This window comes from Anopheles merus, chromosome 3L (assembly GCF_017562075.2).
Source record: "Anopheles merus strain MAF chromosome 3L, AmerM5.1, whole genome shotgun sequence".
Classification (NCBI taxonomy): Eukaryota; Metazoa; Arthropoda; class Insecta; order Diptera; family Culicidae; genus Anopheles; species Anopheles merus.
The window spans coordinates 21,422,411-21,445,656 of record NC_054085.1 but is presented as its reverse complement, the minus strand read 5'-3'; the positions used below and the strand labels follow the sequence as shown (position 1 = coordinate 21,445,656).

General features: G+C 43.0%; 1 protein-coding gene across 1 annotated transcript in view; it reads right to left on the bottom strand.

The window, feature by feature from the left end:
* The window catches only part of LOC121600631 (frizzled), a 239,023-nt gene that overhangs the window by 166,470 nt on the left and 49,307 nt on the right, over positions 1-23,246 (bottom strand). The window contains exons 2-3 of the mRNA XM_041929405.1: positions 16,106-16,225; positions 9,585-9,779 (exon numbers count right to left, since the gene is read on the bottom strand). Of these exons, the coding sequence (XP_041785339.1) occupies positions 9,585-9,779; positions 16,106-16,225 (315 nt within the window). The remainder of the gene's footprint in view (positions 1-9,584; positions 9,780-16,105; positions 16,226-23,246) is intronic.

Below are 23,246 nucleotides of genomic sequence, written 5' to 3'. Positions count from 1 at the left end.
TCGGGGCTCTGCTGATTATTATCTAGAAAAGTACGCGCCCAGCTGCTCCCAGGAGCTCCATAACGCGATCCGCAGCTAATAATACAGTGCACGAGGGATAGTAGCAAGAGAAATCGTTTGGTTGGAGCATAAATTTTATCTAAAATGTATTGCATAACCTGCAGGCCCATCGGGGATGAATTCAGCGCAAAACAAAACGGAACATTCCTTTACACGACCCGTTGGAATTTTGGTAGAAATTGGAAAATAATGTTGGAGCTGAATAAGATCTGTTTTTTTATAGTTTATTTTTGTCTTATGCCCCTCCACAAATGAAATAAAACGAACCATCCAACCACAATACACTATTCATAATACTCATTTACCTTCCAAAGCACATCCATCCTGTCGACCGATAAATGCTTTCACGAGCACTTGAGCTTGAGCGATTAATTAGAATTCACGCAGCTATTCGTCGTGCTTCCGGCAGCCTGGGCAGACAAGGCACCAACTCCAACAGCAGCGCACCATTTTGATGCTAGAAAAGTTTACCATACGATGCATGGGTAACAAGTAGAGACGAAGCAAAAAGAAATAGTCTTGGGAGGAATGAATCCGTGGGACGTTGGGTAGAGACCGGCAACGACTACTGAGCCGTACCATTCTTAATCGAACCAAACGGCGGTTCGTGACATGAATTCGTTAATCTTCGCGCAAGAAAACGTGCCATAAAAGTGGCGTTCGAAGCCGGGCGTGAAACAAAAATATAGTTATCGACGATCACACCACCCACCTTCCGTGTACAGAAGAGAGGAGAGGCATCGGTTCCGAGGGCGTACTGTGTCCATGCCGTGTAGTGTCTAGTTTAGCTGACAACCGTCAACAGAAGCCGTTCAATCGATGTTTTATAGCAAGTATTCGATTACAGAGAAGTGCGCAACGGCTGTCAACAATTAACGCTTTGTGTTGCAAATGTCAGTTCAATGTACAATATAAATAAGCATATTGTTAAATATATGCATTTGTTTCACGAGATGAATCGATAGCGATCATTAAATGTAGTTTGATATGAGCACAAAATTGTAGGTAAAATACCCATTGTGATTCTGTTGTTCTCACAAAAATCAAACGAACGGGTTTCAGGGGTGCTTAGTATTAAAGGATACTTTCCATTCCAATGGGAATTTCCAATTCTGCCTGTTCTGCAAGGATGCCATGAAGTACAATTACCAATACAAAATGATCACTTCCCGTCAGAAGAAAGAGTCAGGAAAATGTCCCAAAATTATGAGATCCAATGAAAAATCGTGTAATTCATAAATCTTGATTAGCTCAAATAAAATAAATTCCATCAAGAAATTCCGTCATTAAGAAAATGTTAAAAAGTGGTCTACGAAGTCTTCAAAAATTGATGTATAGTGTCTGTATTCCTACCTCATTCTAAAAAATACTTCAGAGCCTGGAAATGAGCTTTCAATTTCGGAGATGCAGCATAAAATTGTATTCTAAGAGCTTAATGAGACAACAGGTCTTTTACTGTGGAGATATGTGCATTTCTTTTGAAGAAATACAACACACATGTGTGTCTATTAAGCACATTCTAAGAAGCGCCTTGAGTAAATCTGGTTGGTTTTACCCTAAGTCAGACTTCAAAGTCATCTCCAAACAAATAAGGTCCTAACAATTCCTATCGCCATTTTCTCATTAGCACTATACTCTTAAGCGGTTTGAATGATAAAGCGAGTTCTCACAGTATCTACTTTAAGAAATACAGACTTCCAACAAACGAGAGCATCGACCAAAAGTCGCCATGTAATTAAAATGCCTAAGTATACATAATGTTGCCATTTGTATTGAATTTTGTTTACTACATCAGCTCACTTGAATCAACCCTGATTTCTGATCGGTAATACGGGGCCTGCTCCTGCACAAAACTTAATCATCCCAAACCCTTCTGGTCGCGATTGGAAAGGAAAAGTAAAACCAAACAAAAACCGGTGCATTCAATCTGCAAATCACAACAATGCAGGCTGCAGAGAAAGAGAGTGCAACCGACCTCTGCGCGCTGGATTGCACACTTGTATATACTCTCTGGAGTAAACATGTTTACAACTTCAAAGAAAGATTAAATAATGCATCCGTTTACAGTCACGGGAGCACTACGGCGGGGACGGGGGGTTGATACCTCCACCAACCTGCCTGTCACTGTAAACAGTGTTGAAAAGCATAAGTATACATTTCACCCGAACTGATTGCATTCGTGCAGTGGAGGCGCGCGCGCGCGCGCAAACCATCATCTTGCGTTGCGTTTGAGGCAGCCGCGAACCTCCGTTTCATCTCCTCGGCAGGCCGTCAACAAACGATGACAACGGCAAAGGCACAACAGCAATAACTACAATTAACTCTACACAGCGCACTTCTCGCGGCGAAGGTTGTAGTACTCGGAATCCTGCTTTCTTCCCTTTGACTCCACACGGCCAGCATACTTCACAACACACACACCGGGCGGCTGCTGTTCGTGGAATTCAACCCGTGGCGTGCTGGTGCCGGGGCCGCCATAGCATCACAGGAATGTGTCACTAATGCCTGCATGCGACGCCACCACGCTGGAAGCAACATCGGAAGCAAGCAGTGCAGTGCCCGGCGACAAATGTCACTGAGTCTCCCCTCCTTCAACGGGTGGAGAAGAGAGTTCAGCAGTCCGACGACATCATTTCGGAAGGTTACCAAAGCAGTTGTGCCTCTCGTGCGTACCACCGGGTAGCATCACAGCCAGCAAAAGGTCGCCTCCGTTTAGTAGTTAAAGAGAGACGATTAAGCTCGTGCTTTCGTACTGAAAACGTTGAGAACCATTTCTTCACGTAGCCGGCCTAGTTAACCGAGCCAGAAAACCCCGGTTCTGGCTGAGACGGTGGATAAGAAAGACTGAGAAAAGGGCACGAGACCACCTCGACAATGCATTTGCGCGTACTATGAACGTTTCATCTTACGCGAGGAGGTCACACTCGCGACGGTTCACGAAAGGGGAGCCGCTGCTGTAAAGTGAGGTAAATGAAAACAATAATAAACTGTTCTCCGTTCCCTTCCCAGTGCCAGCTCTGCTGCACACACATAACCTCAACGAGGCTTGATAAGGGGACAACAGAAAACCCGTCCGCTTCCCGACCACCAAAACATTTGTAGCGATTGTACATCCCGGGGCGGGTGAATTTTGTTTGCGTCGTGTTGTAACCCGCTCCATCCACTCCACTGCTGGAAAGCACAACAAGAAAGCTCAGCCAAAGCAGCCGGCAAAGAGGAGTTTAACCGTCATCCGGTTCTGTGCTCCCGTTCTTCTTCGCCAGCCGCCGTCGTGTATCGCAAGCGCGACTTTGAAGTAGAATTAATGTCGTGCATTTGCTCGTTTTTTTTCCTTCTTCCTGCTTTATACCAAAAACTCACGGAAACGAGTGTTCGTGGGAGGGTGTGGAGAGTGGGAAGCCCAAAGAAGAATCTTTTAACCCTATCAATCTCGCGCGTGACGGGGTTTCGCTTTTTTCGAGGTGGGAGTGCGCAGTCTATTGTAGACTTCTTCAGTTCACAGATCCACACATACGAGGTAACAATCCGTCTTTGCATAAATATTTATACAATAAATATACACACCCTGAGGTCAAAAGACAGAGAAAGAAAGAGAGGGAGAGAGAGAGCGCTTTATTCTTTCCTCCTTACGTCATCACATGAGGGAGTCATTCCCGTGACGGTTTCGTGTTTGATGTTTTGTGTTGTTGTGTTTTTTCACTTGCTTTCTCATTTTTGATTGCAATGTTTCGAGAAGAGACGAGAACAGAAGGGACACACCGAATTCCACGGGAATGTTGAATATGAAATTGTCTTTAATTAAAATTATTTCCGTAAACATATGGAGGAAGAGTCTACGGAAAACTGGAAACCATTTCCACGGGAAGCACATGTGTCAGACGTTGTAATAAAATCACATTCACAATGGCTTCGCTCGAGTATTTCACTGGAAATGGTAATTTGATATCAATATTTCACCAGCATCACAACACTCATGGAATGGGAGACAAAAATAACGCACAAATTGCGTTATTGCAACTGTACGAGTACACAACACACAAACAAACGCGATTGTAAGGTTTCCCCAATAAAATAAAAGCGCTGATTAATATACCAGTAATTACAGATAAATTAAACAACACAAACATTATAGGGATAAAACATAATTAAATTTGGGCTTTACGTTCTCGAGTATATTACTATACATGGGAATGTGGGGCTATATGGATAAATTGAACAGCTTGAAAAGTTTTGAAGCTACTACAAAATACACATTAATTCTTAAATTATTGTTTTCTTCTAGTGTATATATGGATTAAAACTTCCACAAGGTACAATATCCTAAAACAATAAAATAAAAGTACAACTTTCATTGATTGCAATGCTCTTTGGAATTCTGGAGGAGAGACTCGGATCGTACTCAGAAAATTTCAGAATCAACTCCGGAAGGAAAGTAAGATCAGCATCATACATAGACGTCTGAACTCATCTGGAGTCGTCTGGAGTCGTTTGGAGTCGTCTGGAGTCGTCTGGAGTCGTCTGAAGTCGTCTGGAGTCATCTGGAGTCGTCTGGAGTCATCTGGAGTCGTTTGGAGTCGTCTGGAGTCGTCTGGAGTCGTCTGGAGTCATCTGGAGTCGTGTGGAGTCGTCTGGTGTCGTCTGGAGACGTCTGGTGTCGTCTGAAGACGTCTGGTGTCGTCTGGAGACGTCTGGAGTCTGGAGTCGTCTGAAGTTTGGAGTCATCTGTAGTCGTCTGGAGTCGTCTAGTGTCGTCTGGAGACGTCTGGTGTCGTCTGGAGACGTCTGGAGTCTGGAGTCGTCTGGAGTCGTCTGAAGTCGTCTAGAGTCATCTGGAGTCGTCCGGAGTTTGGAGTCATCTGGAGTCGTCTGGAGTCATCTGGAGTTGTCTGGAGTCGTCTGGAGTCTTCTGGAGTCGTCTGGAGTCGTCTGCAATCGTCTGGAGTCGTCAGGAATCGCCAGAAGTTGGAGTCTTCCAGAGTCGGAGTCATTACAGTAGGTAGGAGTTGTATCAAGTCAGGATATAGTTTATATATAGATAGAATAGATTTTATAAACGAAAAAAAAACTTCTAATATCTGGACATTTCTTTATGCACCAATCAAAATATCATTTTTCTACAAGAATGATCATCTTATTAGGAGGACTTTCTAGCCATTAACTCGGTACAGGTGCTTTACAGTCATGTTTTCATAAAAATAAAACCATAATATGAGCATGAAAAAAGATTACATGCCATCATGAAAAGAATAACAACCCATCAAAAGCTTACCTTCTCTATCAAACCAAAACAATCACTGAAGGTACAACTTTTATGCAAAAAAAAACATCCTCTCCTCGCCAGAACCTCCAAACATAATGCACAAAACCATCGCCAAATACCTCCGAGCGATGTGTCTGCTGCGCTCTTTGCTCAATGTTTCCACTAACCCAGCCCCATCTGCATATATTGCTTTATAATCGATCGGTGCGCAGACCACATCCCGCGCGGAGCTTTAACGCTCTTTATCCAGCAGCCGGGAACCCTCCACCATCATCATCACACACATGAACGGTACGCGCCCTCCCCGATTGCACAAACAGCATTGACGGAGAACGTTCGTTAAAAGGTATAGGCGCGTTACGGTTAACCGCCTCTAAACCTGCTCTTGCACCCTCGCTTCTTCAGACACAAGCCTGGAGAGGGATGGTTGGGCTATGCCGATGGTAAGCTAACGCACAGAGCGCGAGCAGCATTGCGCTTCGATGGAGCACGGATCTCAGGAAGAGATCCGACGCTCGGAAAGGAAGCTGTACGGGAGTAAGGATGTGTGTGTGTGTGTGTGTGTGTGTGTGTGTGTGTGAGAGAGAGCTAAAGCAACATAGCACAAAGGTCCGAGGGCCGCCCCGTAGCGGGGTGTGCTGTGCTGCGAAAACGGTGAAACGAGAACGGGTAGAGGAAACATGTTTCATCCAAGATGGAAATAATAACAAAGAACTGGTTTAACCACATGTCGTTGTGGTGGTTGAGGGGTGAAGGAGTGTGGAGGCATGCGTACTTGGGGTGGAGCTAAGCGTACGCACATTCAGGGCGATTGTTTGAATCGATAGATATTGGCTACACACGGTTCTGAGTTGGCATGTGTGTGTGTCCGAGAATCACCGAACCATCGACCCACTTGACGGCGGTTTGGTGGAGAGCGAGTGATGCGAGGTGGTTGAACTTTCCGCGACGAGGCTATGTAGCAGCATGAACAGCATAAGCAGCGGAAGGAACCGCAGGAGATCAGCAGCAACGGCCGCATTATGCTTCAGTTCCACCAAACGCGTTTGACGTATGCCGCGAACCGGGCACCAGCAGCACCGGGCTGGACTGGACGACCACGGAACTGTGCGATAACTGCATTCAGCCGTGAAAGAAGCCTTACCACAGAGCGGCCGGGAAAGCAAACCCAGGGAGCGCATACACGGGCTTTTAGCGATGTGGTCGCATCGATGTGCACGTCTGTGACACCCTCCGTGAGCTCCGAAAGCTCAAACAACCATCCTCGCGCCCCAGAGTCGAAGTCCTGGAGCTGGGGAACGTTGTCCACAAATAATGAACTCTTTGGCGGTCCGTACGTACATGATAAAGCGACAGATGATTCATATAGTGCACGTGAGGGGGAGCTGCTTCATTGTGAGAGGACACAAGCGTTTTGAGCGCCCACACACACATACATAGGCCAAACAATTCAGGCACGTTCTTGCCCAGTCGATGTGTGGCTGACATTTGCTGGACAGTCTCATTTCCTTCAGAACGAAGTAGCACTTTCTCCCATTGATCTATCGCTCTCTTTCTCTCTGCCAGCACACATATTGGTTCGATTGTAAAAACCAATATTATCGCAACTGCCAAAAGTCTATCAGTGTGGCAGCAACGTCTACCACGGATTCGAATGATTCCGGCTCGAAGGACCAAACCTGGTACGGGGTACGAGAGCGTCTGACATTTATGTATGAAAATTGACTTCGAATCACAGACACAGACGCTGGTGCGGTACTCTCCCTCTTATCCAAGCATCCCGTGGTAAGGAACCAATAACATATTTGCCACACATTGCACCGAAACGAAAAAGATAACGCCCCTGGAAGAGGTGATTGCTGCCTGCTGGTGCTGCTGCTGCTGTCACGCCACATTCAATAAACCTGCCAATGTGCGCCACACATAACGTCTATTAGCCGGCAGAATATTACTTTTTGCAAACGGTCACGTGGGAGAGGCGGCGTTTGAGCGGGGCACAGCAATGTGAAGGTGTCCGCGGAGAACGGTTGTGATTCCTTCATCCCATAATTGATATCTCCAATATGTTTACCGGTGATTGGAATGAATTGTGTGAAAGTGGTTGAAATTTGCGCTGAAGGTTTGCTGCTGAATGATAACAACCAGTAAGACTGTTCAGCTATTTTTAGGTATCACGCTGTGTTGGCAACAAATTGTAATTTTAGATACATTGACTGAAGTTTTCTTTAGTGTTTAAATTAAAATTGCATCACTGAATCGTCAATCATCTGACTTCAAAGAATTTACTGAATACTTTAGACAAATAATTGAGAAATTCCAGGGCTGATGAAGTTGTATGAAATTTGTGGTACAATTAAGGCCGACTTTTTATTTTTTCATTTTAAAACATCTAGGGTAACTGTAGCAGTATTCGGCAGTGTACCTGTTTTCGGCAGCATAACTAAAAACGTTTTTATTACGTAAAAACGCGTTGAAGATTGTCTCTACACATATTTTTTAAATACAGATAAGCTCATTTGTTATTCATACACGAAGTTTCACATCATTCCCATGCATATTTTCCAAAATATCAAACAAAATGTGCGGAGTTCACAATTTTTCGGCAGATTTGCTGTCAGCCAATAGTTCGGCAGGTTTCATTATTAAGAGAACCAGAGCACTAACACAATCAAAAGGTGGTTTTTATGAAAGATTATATGGCTGCAGCAGTCATTCTAGCCCGCTTGGAATTTTAAAATCACGAAAAACAAGCTATTTTTCTCTTTAAATGCTGCCGAAAAAAATTTACACGGTAAATGTAAATTTTTTACAGATAACGCACTTTTGATTTTGCTGCATATTCATTTATAACTTGATCAGAACACTACAATGCGTATGTCGACACATAAAACTACATTTCTTGTATCAAATTTCACCAATTTCACTATACATAATCCAATAACTTGAGAGAAAAACAATAATTTGAGAGCCAGTCGGAGCCGTACTCTACAGCCGTCAGGAAGTCTCATTTCTCCAATGCCTACTTTGTTTGTAACTCAAATCAAAATGACTGTAAAAATTGCCAACAAAATGCCCAAAATGGGCAACATAAAATAAATAATTTAAGTACTTTTCAACACCAATCTTACGAAGGTGAGAGTGTAAAACTGTTTTGATCATTTTTGTCTACTTTTTGGCATTGCTTAAAACATTTACCGACCCGTATTCGCGTTGCCGAAAATAGGAGCACAGCCTGCCGAAAATATTACCAAACTGCCGAAAATGGGAACAAAAACGGTGTTTGCATTTTCACGAATATCTCTAAAAAATACATTTAAATCGGCAAATTAAAAACAGCACAACATAATACGATAGTTTATCGTTCAAAATAATGTCACTTTCATGAAAAGTAATAAAATTTGTAAGTGTACCAGCAGTTTTAGTGAAACTGCTATACTAACCTGCCCAATACTGGTACATTTACCCTATATAAGATTGAAGATTAAAATAAGATTTAAAATAAAATTAAATTAAAATTAAAATAAATGATTGATTCCACTGCAATGTCTTCAAGTTGGTCAGAAATGGCTCGCACATTGAAATTTGACCCGAGTGTAAGACTTGGGACAATATATCATTAGTTCATTTGGGCTATTACAGATCTACAATGAACTAAAACAGATGGTTTTTCTTATATAAATGTAGCTTTAAAAATACCAGTTGTCTTTGCTGCTCAAGAAAACTAAAGTATGGCATTAACATTTCAACATTGGCTCATGGTTAATTGATCGTTTTAGTTTTTTTTATTTGTGCCAGTATGAATTTAAATTTTGCTATTAAAACAGATGTAAAGCAACTTGTTTGGGAAATCTCTTTATGGTCAAAAGCATTAAACAATTCAAAATTGTCAAAGTTCTATGTACCAGCAGGTGAATTGGGTATGGAAAGCACAAATTGGATATGGAAAGCACTGGTTGAATAAAAGCCCACAACCTGAGACAAATTCAATCGAATTTCATGTTTTGTGCTCCAACTGGAGTTACATTAAAATTAAAACTCTAGGCTTTATAATATTCATTTCCAATACTTTCTTTACATTCTTTCAGTCATCAACTATCACAATAAAAAAAAAACAAATCTCCATTGGAACCTCCTTAAACGTGCGAAATACTCGAATTGATTTCTCCTAAAATCAAAACCACGTCAACCGCCCCCCCCCCCCCCCCCCCCCCCAAAGTCCATCCTGCTGCAGTACAGAGCATGACCAAGCATGTGCTACCCTTACCTGTGTGATGGTCGACAGCATCTGCATCCGGCCGATTTTGATGTGCGACTGGAACGGTTCCCGGCAGGCGACGGAATCGCCCGCACCGAGACCGGCCACGTACGCGCAGCCGACGATCAGGTAGCATATCGCGAGAAACACTATCGGGCGCTCCGGGTACCGAAAACGGGACGAGTCGATCAGGAACGTCAGAACCTGTGAAGCGAAAGAAAAGGGAAACGGAAAAAAAGCATGAATATGTGAGAGAGAAAAAGCATAAGAACGAATGAAATACACAAAAACACACTCCCACAACGCACCAGCAGCCAGCGCCGGCAGGATAAACATTGGCAAAATATGAATGCGAAAACAGACGGGCAACAAATTAAAAAATCGCCTAACCGTTGCCCGGTAGCAACCGAACGAACACACAAAACAGTGAGTAGTGTAGGGCTTGCCAATGCCTTTTTTTGCTGCCGGCGGTATTTTGTTTCAACTCGCCCAAAACGCACCGTGCCCCGGACAGAGGACGTCATCATTATTTGAACGAAGCGCAGGCAAATGAGAGCGCGTTCCCGCTTCCCATCGCGCGACGCTCGGTTCTTTGGGACCCCGTCGACGTGTTTCAATGCTAGCCCTACACCATTCACGGTGAGCAGCCGCACGATGAAGGGCCTGAGCAAATTAAACCGCCTTTTTCCATCAATCACGATTCGAGCCGGGCGCGCGCGTACACGATCCGCAAATGGAAATTCACTCAACGCTCGTAAATTGTGCGATTCATCACCGGGGCCGGGCGTTGCGCGGCCGCGTTGGAGAAGTGATGCGTTTCTTGTGCACATTCTTTACTTTTTTCCGAACTCCAAATGAAGAAACGAGTATGCAAACGTCTCCAACCAATGGCCCACTGATCGCTTTATCGTGCTCGTGCTCACCGGTTGTGTGTTCAGATTGCCGAGGACACTTCGATTCACAAGGCAGCGGGAATCGACCGGAGATGGGAAGCCGCACTGAAGGTTCGTGGTTAACATTCGTTTTTATTTTTTGCTTCTTGCTTTTTGACCGAATTGCGACATTCAAAGAGCACACACAGTTGGTTGGTCGCGTTTGGGCAGTGGGACATGATGCCTGCCACTCGAGAAGCCTGCGGAGCATTACTTTATTGCCTACCGTTCGTGCGAGCCACACAACGAACGATGAAGATGGATTCGTACACGACCGCAATGAAGTGTGCAGCATACAGCTGCATACACACACACACTGTTGATGCACTTTTTGCAATTGTTTGAACAACGGCCATGCGCCATGCACCGAACGGGAAGTAAACATTGCTCCGTAGTAGTGGAAGTTAAAGTAGCAAAAACCGGTGCTAAAAGTGAAGTGAGAGCGGAGTTGGAAAATCAACGACCATCTATCCGCGTTTGGTAGGCGAATGTAAACACAAAAAACACTCTCCGACAAGCACACCACAAACCCCACACACACACAAAAACGCTTCTGGCGGCATCTTTCTTTTCATTTGGTTGGTAGTGGGCTGGCTTTTTGCTTGCTGCCCCCTTAGAGCGTGTGCAAATTCGCCAAAAAGGTGACACACCGACGTCTTGCCAATCGGCACGAAAAATCGCCAAACAAACACACACACACACACACAGCGAGGGAGAAACACAAATTGCGCGCATTCGAGATTCGGCGGGTGCATCCATGCAAATGTAAGCCAAATGTGTGCCGGGGCGTGCGGCACACGAAACGGATGCATTTTAACGGAAATAAACCATGGGAAGAACGATGGTAGTGCATCCCGCAAACCAACAAACACACACACAGAAAAAATCCCGTCCCAGCGGGGAGGGAACTTTTCTGTGCAGCACGGTCATTACACGCCCAACCCCCTTTGCCCAATCTTTGCCGTGTTTGCGTGCGCTGTTTGCTGCTGCCGGTACTTTTTCAAAAGAAGTTCAAAAAAACACACCAACTCACCCACTCTCCCTTTCTGTCTCCCTTGCTCTACTGGATGCCAGTGACCGGGGGTGCAATAAATCTTGCGCTTGCATTTTCCTTGCGCGATGCTGTCAGCGGCGTCAAAGGATTTCGCCGATTTTTACCAAACCAGTGGCACACACACTGAACACGAGCGGAGCATGCAAATGCGAAGGGCAGGAAGGCGTGCGTCCTTAAGGCTGGTGCCCGGGAAGATGCACCTGGCGGTGGTGGTTTGCTTGGGGAGAAGTTTGAAAAAAAAGCAGAAACAAAGAGGAGCGAGCGCGGCCAGTGCGCAACTTCTTCTTCTTCTGTCACTGGGGCTGGGGGAGGGAGCAAAAAGTTTGCCAATTTAGCAAACGATTGTTATACCGGGCCGCCGGTTTGAAATGGCGGTGACGTTTATTTCGTCGGCAACAAGGCAATACTAATAGGGATTGTTGTGTGTTTTTTCTTCCTTTGGAATTGCGATTCTTTTCTCCGCACATTGAGAATTATTTCGTAGCTTGTTGCATGTGTTAGCTCCGGCTGAGGGTGGGAAGCAACTTTATAGCCTTGGATTCGAGGAACAACCGGTATAACATGACTTTTCAGTTACACTGATGCACACAAAGTGACAAAATTAATTTATGTTACTATTATTAATATTGTTATTGTTAACAGTACTAATATTATCACAATAATAATAACAAAATTAATAATAATAATAATAGTAATGACAATAACAATAATAATAATAATAATAATAATAATAATAATAATAATAATAATAATAATAATAATAATGATTATAATAATGATAAAAATAATAATCATAATAATATTAATAACAATAATAATCTTCTTCTTCTTCTTTGGCTCAACAATCGATGACGGTCAAGGCCTGCCAACCCACTTGTGGGGTTGGCTTTCAGTGACTTATTGATTTCCCCCCATAGCAGGATAGTCAGTCCTACGTATGGCGGCACGGTCTATTCGGGGCTTGAACCCATGACGGGCATGTTGTTAAGTCGTACGAGTTGACGACTGTACCATGAGACCGGCTACAATAATAATAATAATAATAATAATAATAATAATAATAATAATAATAATAATAATAATAATAATAATAATAATAATAATAATAACCATAATAATAATAATTATAATAATAATAATAATAATTATAATAATAATAATAACTACTAATATTTTCACTATAATTATTTCCATTGTATTTTATTATTATTATTATTATTATTATTATTATTATTATTATTATTATTATTATTATTATTATTATTATTATTATTATTATTATTATTATTATTATTATTATTATTGTTATTATATTGTTGTTGTTATTATTATTGTTGTTATTATTATCATTACTTTTATCATTATTATTATTATTTCTATTATTATTGTTATTATTATTATTATTATTATTATTATTATTATTATTATTATTATTATTTTAATCATTTCATTTATTATTACTATTACTATTACTATTATTATTGAATATTATTATTATTATTATTAGTATTATTATTATTGTTATTATAATTGTTATTATTATTGTTATTATTATTGTTATTATTATTATTTTTATTATTATCATAATCATTATTATTATTAATATTATTATTATTATTTTTATTATTATTATTAATTTTTTAATTATTATTTTTTCATTATTATTTATTATTATTTATTTTTATAATAATTATCGTCATTTTTATTATTTTTATCATTATTATAGTTATTGCTATTTTTATTATTTTTTGCAAACGTTTTTTCTGGATTGAACCAAATACCATGTAGCGAGCTCGACTAACTTACAAACTTTACAAGACGCTTGGACTTCTAAATTTCAGTGCATTTTTACTGAAACTGACCATTCACTATTTAAGGCAAAAATGAACAGAACTAATCAAATGCCAGTTTTTTTTCCTTCTAAAGGACGTTCGATGTACATACACGTCATTGGAATTTTGTCTACACTTCCATCTTTTTCAACTTTTCGGTGCATTTGCTAAAAATGCCATTATATGCAAGTGAAAAGCTTATATCCACATCCATCACAGGGATAATTTTTTACATAAAATTATAGAACTAAAACCATTTCAACCTCACATTTCTCATCTAGTTTGTCAAATCAAAGTGCAAACAAAGTTGCAGATTACCACCAACCAGCAGCCTACGTTTCAAACCATCCATTTTTCGATGATAGATTTCCCAAAGAGAAGCAATGAAACAAATATAGCAAGAAAAAAAAACCAATGCCATCTCAATGCACATTATGCGGGATTTGTTGAAACGCTGCCAAAAGCTCGCACACAAAATCAGGTTGAGCCTGATTGAGTTGGCATTGCAATAAAGCAGGAACACACCACCGTCCACTGAGCTCAGTCTCCAAAAAGAACTTTCCAAAAGGACTTGACCTGATTTTTCTTTTTTTGTTTCTGATGAGATGTCCCTGCATGGTATTGGATGAAGGATAACGGGGTGAGTAAGGTACGAGCAAACAAATATGACATGGAGATGATTGAAAACGGAGGACGTACGTACTGCAGGCTTTCGGATATGACATTGTCCATCAGAGTGGGAGCCACTGGGCACAGACGAGCAAAGCTATTTTTGTAATGAAAAATCAAACAAAAACTCCGAAAGAATGCGAATGGATGGGCAGTGCAGTGTGGATGATTTGCAATTCGAGAGCCTGCAGCGGGGAATGGGTTATGATTTTTGATTAATGTATAAATAAACTGATGGTGAATTGGAGCGTAGGTATAAGAGAGACATTGTAGGAATCATTCCGTTTTGCCGAGCATTTATTGTAATATTTGTACGTCAGGCGTCTTTGGTCAGAGAATAAGTAGACAACAATCCATTCGTTCTACAGCAAAGGAAAATACACAAGCAATGCTTTACCCATTCACTGTGAACGATTTACCAAATTTCCCTTACAGTAGAGAGCAAATAATTCTACTCAGCATGCATTCCATTTCCAATATCTGTCAGGAAGGAAGAAATCGATAACCTCTTTCTCAACCACACTCTCAACCTCTCTCAACCGGGTCGTCCTGAAAGAAGAGAGCGTGTGTTAAGCGTTCAACCATGCACCTGTGCATCGCCACAACAAAACCAGTGTGCAAACGTGACTTCCGGGGGTCGAAAATAACAGCTCAAGTCAATTCAATTGCACAATCCCGACTCCCCCACCCGAAAAAAACCTCATCCCAGGGATTGGAAACGTGTTCAAGAGGAGAACTATCACACACACCAAACAACGGCAAAAGCATCGACATCCACCATCCAGATGAGAGGGAGGGAGAGAGAGACCCAACCGAAGGTCCGAACGCACCTGTGACGGAACCACAAAATCTCGATGCTACCCATTCTTTTGGGGTTGCAATTAGAAACCGACCTTTTGGCAGAATGCTGGGCTTTGTTCGGAATGGCGTCACAAAACCCCATCTTTGGAGGGGGTAAATCTGTACACAGAACCGCATGAGCCATCCCGATGGTTCCTGGAATTCCACAAAACCCTAGCCCGGGGACAGTCGTCGGGTGCATCCTCGACTCGACTGACAGGTTCGCGTCGAGCCTGCCGGGATATGATAGTGTGCGGGTGTGGATTGGCCCGAATATCTATCTTCCCCACGTGTGCCGGATGTGGATTAATTTTCACACGCTAATTGGAAGTGTGTAGACTCATTCGACCAAATTTAGCGTATTAGCAGCAGCAGCAGCAGCAGCAGCGACCGGATAGAGGGTTTCCCGTTAATGCAGATGAGCGTGTCCGAAAATCCAGCGAAACTTGTGCAGATCTCTCTGTGCGGGGAATGGTTGCCGCCTTCCGCGTTCCAGGAACTGGAGTGCGCGATTCGAAATGCGAGAAGCTCTATAATTTATTTGAATTTATTTAGCCGCTCCCTTGGCTGGTTGGTAGAGTTGGCAAATGGAAAATTCGAGCGTTGTGGCGCGAGTGTGTGGCTTCCTGCCCGTCGGTGAGATGATCCGAACGACCAAATATTCAACAACAAATGTGTAGAAATTAAAACCTGTTCCAACCAATTTTAATGTTCATTTTACACAAACAACGAGAAAATATGGCAGCACCACAACTACCTTGATTCAGCCTCCGTCGGACGGCTTTCCTAGCTCCACGCACCCGCTACAGCGGCTGCGAGAGACAGAAAACTTGCACCAAAAAGCATCGTTTTCATTATCATTTTTTGCACCAGAAAGGGGAGGCATGAGGCAAGCATCGCAGCCCGACGGTGTGCGGAAGAAAACTTTAGTAATTATTAATTCGTGTTGGCACATTCTGCCCGCTGCCGCTTCCCGCCGGGTGAAGGCGATCACCACCAGTTCATCATTATTCCTACCATCATTCGTCGCCGGGGCTGCTTCATGGCTCATCATCACGCGCTCTTCCGCAGCTTCGCGCGCATGTGTCATGGATCGTTCGCAAAACTCATATTCCCGGCACAGTAATTGTATTATGCTCGAACGCTATAAAACTCGGCACGAACTTAGCGTCATGCCCTCCCGCAAAATCCTTTCCCACTTACCGTGAACAAACAGCTCGCCACGCACACGGCAGCCCACGAGCCGACCCAGTACTTCAGCACGGTGCGTTCGTTTTCCGAGAAGAACATCGAGTTGCACGGTGCACCGCAATCCTTGGTAACCTGAAATAAAACCACAAACGGAATATATGGAAAATGTTAGTTCAAATAGTGCTTCTGCAGATAGTATAGTAGGTAAACGTAAGGGAAATTTTGAATTTGAATCATAAAATTTGAACAGGAGCTATTAGTTGGAAAAGCTTTTACGGCTTGTGGAAAACGGTTGCAATTGAGAGAGAGAGCTCGCGTGGCAGTACGAAATCTCGTTCCTAGCACGTTTAAACTCCAACATCAAAGGTGCAAACGTTAATGAGCAGTACCATGGTGCAGCAGGTGGCTTATGATTTTCTCAAAGTTTTTAGTACAAATCGAGTGCTATGAGACCGTCCATGGGTCTTGTAACCGAATAGGATTCATGCTAATGGATTTGGAATTTGAGTTGAAGTTGTTTTTTACTTAGGAGCTTTATAATATTAGCTGAGCATTCGTCACATCGCATCTGGTTTCCATAATATTCCATAATATATCTGGTGCAGGCTCATTGGTACTGCACATACGAGAACGGTCAGTAGCTAAAAAGTGTAGCGGTCGGAAGCTATAAAGAAGATACGCTATAATACCTGGTACATTGCTCAATAGACGATTCCCTTTAGATCACAATTTCAAAATAACGTATTACAAAAATTACATTCCAAGGTGACATGGATTTTACTTGAGCATCTCGTTTAATACTACTGATCTAGATGATCTTGTTCAGCAAAGATACCTCACAAACTTGATGAAGAACTGTAGTACCTTAAATATTACAATAAATTGTATGATAATCATCATATCTCCAATACAGACGCATTGGAAATTACTATTGGATTGCAAATGTGCTTAGAGTCTAATTCCCATCAAATACAGTTAACTTCCAGGTAAGGTAAGAGTCAATTAAGTGTCCCAAAATAATAAGAACTCTTGAAACTCCTATAAACCACATAATATCCAAGGAACTATATTCAATAGTGAAGAAACTAATTATTCGATTACTAAATAATGAAGTTGTGCATTACCAACATCATCTGATCACCCATCGTATCCTTTTGGCGCAACGACCTACGAGGTCTTGCCGGTCTATATAGACTTTCTGGACATAATAAGTAATTCCACTACCTGGACATACTAAACATATTAATCTCTGCTGCGAGGAGTCTCTCCAGGTAGAAATTGATTCCTTCAGGTCTTGTAGGATCCATAGAATATATCTGCAGACAACTCTCACCTAAAGGATACTCAAAGTTTATTGTAATATCAAATGAAAAACACTCGCAAATGGCATCATTCCATTTGGCGTTAAATTTTATCGACAGCCAATGTTGATAGTAACAAACTCGATCTTCTGAAATCAATAATTTGACATCAGAACAATTGGAGAAAAAACAACACGATTTTACTTAAATTTTCTACGAAACATTGGAAACGCTTGACGCTTGATTTACTGTCGACTTAACCTTAAAACTCACACAATTATGTCGTTTGATGGCAAGTTTTTGGCTAAAACAATCTCTAAACCCCTTCGTAAATCACAATTCCTAGGTACAATCGGGAAGAGAGCTTTCCAACTGTTTGCTACACACGGCAGCATACATCTTGCACATACGGTACACGATCCTTCACATACGGCCACGGCATACATCAACATTAAAACCCCTTTCTAAATGTCCCCAGTTCAATAAATCTTCTTCGGCTTGCGCCACAGAACGTAACGAGGCAAACAGGACCACAAACAAGACGTTCGGCACAAGATGGACTAATCTTTTTCCGGTCCACAGTTGCCCAGCATGTGAGTCCCCTGAACTTCCCTGTCACACCGTCGCCGTGCACACAGCATATAAGGGTGCTGCTATAAGGTACGCCACGGGACCACAGGTAAATTAGTCCATTGCGATGAAATTGGACCGATAAACGGGTCCACACAGAGAGATCTATCGCAGTAAATGCGTGAGAGACGATGATTGTACACCACCGCAGCAACCGTTAACCCAAGTGGCTCCAACATCCTCCACCCCCCTTTAGCGTATTTGCCCTCGTTAACGTTTCATCAGCGTTTTGATTTATTGCTATTTGCATGCGGTACGAAATCGAGTACGCACCGGCGGCAGAGGTACCCAGGGAGACAACTAACCAAACCGAATCCCATCACACGCGCACAGCATGCATGCATGCATGGAGAGGCATCTCGTACGCTCGTAAGTCAGATCGCTGTGTGTATGCTACGGTACGGGAATTTAAAGCAGGTCACCAAGACCCAAACCGGTCCTCCGCGGTCCGCGCGCAAATCACTGCCAGGACTGGAGGAGATGGAAGAGAAAAACATAACGCGTTCACGCAAAAAAGGACGTATTTATTACCCACAAACGACCCTAACGATCGCAACACGAACGGCGGCGGCGCGAGAAAGTAATCCAACCCCGCTTATATCGTTTTAGGGAGGAGTAGCACGCCAAGGCAAGAATATAACCCCCCCCCCCCCCCCATCGGGATCTCGTTTCCACGTGATCGTGATCGAAGTCGCGCCGCAGTCGCTCTATCGGGGTCAGCGTGTCGCGACCGGCGGTAACATTTGCTACGTCATGCGATCAGGGTTTGGCATCATCACGGTACATCATCGTAAAAGTTTAATCTTCCCTTTCCTGGCCACATCCACTCCCACTAGCGCTGATGGATGGACGCGTGCGTAGCAAATGTTAAAGGTAGGCGGCGTCGGCAGGATCTATCCAAGCCATCCAAAACGGTTGTCATCGCTTCGGCAAATGATTTCGGTAACGGGCTTAACGCAGACAAAAACAAGCGGAACAATCGTCTAACCTGCTGCAGACGAGCGCGACCGCTCTTCTGACCTAGATCTTCTTCGGCGTGGCGGCCTACCAGCATCACGAGTCTTCCTCTGTGCCATTCTCGCGAGGCGGGTCTTTCAATTTCTGCAAAGTACTCGTCCAATAGATGTTGACCTATCGACGCTTGGACCAGAGGGAAGGGCAACTCTCCACGAAATTGAACGATTCCAATCAATCTTGGAGCCGATAGTTCGAGCCAGTTCAGGGTAGTTGGTGGAACGAGATGAGGAACAAAAAAGCTAATTAGCTCAGAGCTCAGATACGAGTCATCGAGATTGGCATTTCGGGACATTAAGGCAAAACCTTTTTTTCCAAAAAAACCCGTCCTCATCCCAAGGTATGTTATACGGTGAAGGTTCCGATGATTGGAACGAACTTGTTATGTATTTGGGTTAATATCTTTATAACATCGGTGCTCAATAGGTTCAACAAAGTGTAGGCCACTTTAATTACCCTCTAAAAACAGTGCAACTTACAAAAGCAAAACAGCACTCCTTAGCGCACTATGGCAGACACTCACTGGGACATAACAGCGAAGCTAACATTTAAAGTACACTCGCTGCAATTACACTCAAGTACAAGCTGGTTGTTGGTTGCCGAAATTCCTTCCTCCGAAATCGTGTGCTCGCTTACCCAGTCGATCAAACAAAACTAAAACTAAAACGAAAAGAAGCACAAAACAAAACCAGTGCCTGTCTAACACATCTTTCCAATCGACTGCACAACGAGACTGGATAATTTGTAATTGTTTTCCAATCCGCTAATAGCTTTTTCGTGAAACCGTTTACCGATTATGCAAGCCGCGGCGAAACTATCATCCGTCCCCCCAGAAGTGGGAGGAAAAAACAAAACTAAAGCAAAAAAAAAATACAGCCTCCGGTGTGAAGCGAAACTGCAGCAACACGACGGGCTAAAAATGCTAATGAAAATGGGAGCACCATCATCACGAGGTACCACCCGATTCGTTCGCAATTCATCTCCGTTTCCCCAACCCGCCCGCGACAAAGCTCACTCGCAATTCGGAATCGGATTGATGGATTTTCGATGCCGAGGGAAACGGCACGGAGTTGCTGAAGCCATACAGGCTGGCTGTCTGGCTGTTGAGCACAAACTGCAAACCTGCATTCCGCATGGTTCAAAGTTTTATTGAGTTCCATGCGAATTTCCCTGCCGATCGGGGCACGGGAAAGCGATGGAAATAAGTGCAGCTCAATGAGTTTTCGGGGTGCAACAAAACGATTGTGTGCATGGGAATTTCGTTCACGAAAAGCCCGGTGAGATAATGATCGACCCCCGCCAGCCGCCGAGAGGAGTTCAGCTAAAATTAATGATCGAAAATGCAATGTTGCGCAGATTCAATAGCGGTTGGTGCCGAGGCGGAAGAAATCGTGGTTCGGACAGGCATAGGCGGATCAATTTAAACATTTTTAATGCACTAATCCAAATGAGTGCATCCCCGGGAGATGAATTAATTTGCAGTCGAACAGATTCTCTAGCTCTTGCTCTTGTTCGAGAATCTGAAATTCCGGAGGTAGCCTCGTATCGTAGAAATGATCAACAAACATACATTGTGCAATGTACTTTTTAACAAAAAATCTAGAGAAACGATATTAGATTGACAGGTGATTACATACAAATATTGGACATAAAATCATACAAAAAAACAACCTAAAACTGATTTTTGACATAAAATCATTCAAAAAAAAAAACAGCCTAAAACCAGTGTAATAATCTAGTTGGAATTTGTGATCCACCTCTATTAGAAATAATGGGGCCCTTTCCGTTTGAAGTTCGCAGGCTGAAATTTCAGCCTGTCAGCTGTTTGCATTGTATAGCAGTTTTCGAGCAGCTATCTAAGTAGGTCTCATAGCCGGTCTCATGGTACAGTCGTCAACTCGTACGACTTAATAACATGCCCGTCATGGGTTCAAGCCCCAAATAGACCGTGCCGCCATACGTGGGACTGACTATCCTGCTATGGGGGGAAATCAATAAGTCACTGAAAGCCAACCCCACAAGTGGGTTGGTAGGCCTTGACCGGCATCGGTTGTTGAGCCAAAGAAGAAGAAAGAAGAAATCTAAGTAGGTATAATGTACAGGTGGGCTTATCCCAAGGTGTATGAATTTAGAAGGCTGATTTTTATCGCTTCTACTTCTGAATGATGATTTTAAGAGTGTTTTGTGTACTCGTCAAGCCCCCAGAAGGCCTGTTTGAGCAAAAGTCTTCATAAAAAACATGCTATGAGACCACCTGGTCTACATACACTTTGATTCCAGGTTCCTGATCTCTTTAATGCACCTTGGGATAAATGTAAAGGACACCGTGTTTTCGAGCAGGTACTCGAATCTAATTCTAGCTTTGTGGCTAGAATAATCCAGACTGAAAATTGCAGGCTAGTTTTTTGTGTGGTTTTGTATGGAGTGTTTACATGATTTCTGCCTCCAACTGTCAAACTCCATATAAAAAAACTAACTAGAATCGTGAAGGCCCCCAATATTGAGTTTTCAGTAGCTAGCTTGGAGTGAATGCTCTAAACATAATGGACACTTTAATTCCTCAAGCTCGAGTTACGACCGAAAAAAAATCAGAGAGCCATCAGTATTTCAGTTATATACCTAATGGTTACTCACAGTAGAACTATGTCCAAAAGCAGCCTTATATGGGCTTAAAAACGATGTAAGTATGCAGAGCTTGTATAGAGATATTGGCCTGAAGTGCTAAGAAAATCTCAGATGTAAACATATAAAACTCCAAATATCCGGTTTGATCAATTCGAAACATTGAAAATATATAAAGTAAGCAAATTTCCTATTTTTTGAAACGCCCATTGAAAACACTTCTGAGCATCGATGAATCGAAAAACTTTTGAATATCTGAAACTTTCATTAGCCTTTAAATTATTTCTAAAGCTCCACGATACACAAAATAAGCTTTAGAAAAGAAAAACACCGAAGAAAAACGATATCGTAGCCATATTGTTTACCATTCTGTATTTACCACTGTCTAAGACTGTCTGTTGTCCCGCAAACTTTCGATCGTCATCGGAAACTCATTCCCTCATTGTTTACGCTCCGGGTGCCATTCCGCTTGATTCAATATTTACCGTTCAAATTTAATTACTCTTTCACCACCGATTCATCTTTCTACCAACCATTTCCTGAACTGTTTGTTCCAAGCCTCACCGTTCATGGTTTCTTGAGCCACCGTCCACAAGTCTTTTGACAAAAAAAAAGTTCATCCTCGCAAGTTCCTACTCCAATCAACAACACACCCAGTGCTCACTATGATAGCTGCGGTGTGCTCTGCTTGGTGATGGCAGCACGCCGGATGCCAACCATTCCGAACGCCAACCTACCTAAAACGCAAGGTTTCATCGTTCGGAAAAGACTCCCACAAACCCTGAAAACGTCCCAAAAGAGATCCATCGGTCGGTGGTTCGCGATAAGATTTTTGGCGTAATATTTTCAGCAAACTCATCACACACACATAGACACACACACAAACACAAAACTTCCACCATTCATTCCAAATGAACTGTTCCTGGGCGGGGAGGATTCCAAGGTTCCTTTGTGCCAAAAGTTGCGTCTTGCATGAAACTGTGTGTCTTTTGGGAAAATGTGCTACAGAGCAAGCGAAAGAGGTTGTGACCCATCTGGGCAGGTTCTGGAGTGAGATTCGCCCCCAGTCCCGTTGGAGAAAACCGGAAACAAGCGGCGCTTTTCACCCGCCGCAGCCGAAACAATGCGCTGGTGTGTGTGCTGTTGTCGTGGTGTATACATATTTTCAAATTAAAACTCCCTCTCTGACCCATGCCCACCCAGTGGAGTTGCGCTCTGTTCGGCCCAAAAAACCAAGACAGATTCTTCTTTTACTCTCCCACAAAGAGTCCCGGAGTGGCTGGGGAACACTTTCTTGCCCCTTCCTTGGGAACGGCTGCCAAGACCAGCCGAAGACAACGCGCGCCTGCCGCTAAGCAATAAATTTCCAAACCATCATTTGAAAGAATTTTTCACCCCTCCCGGACGGAACACGGATTGGGTCGGTTGGCCCAGGGAAAGTACGCCTTTCAAGCGAGGTTGAAAAGCGTATTCTTCGCTTTTCAAAAACACGACATCAAATTGACTTCAGCACTGGGCCGCCGTCGCACAAGCACGAAAAATCTGGGCCCCCATTCATTGCGGCTGTGTTTTGGCAGGCGCGTTAT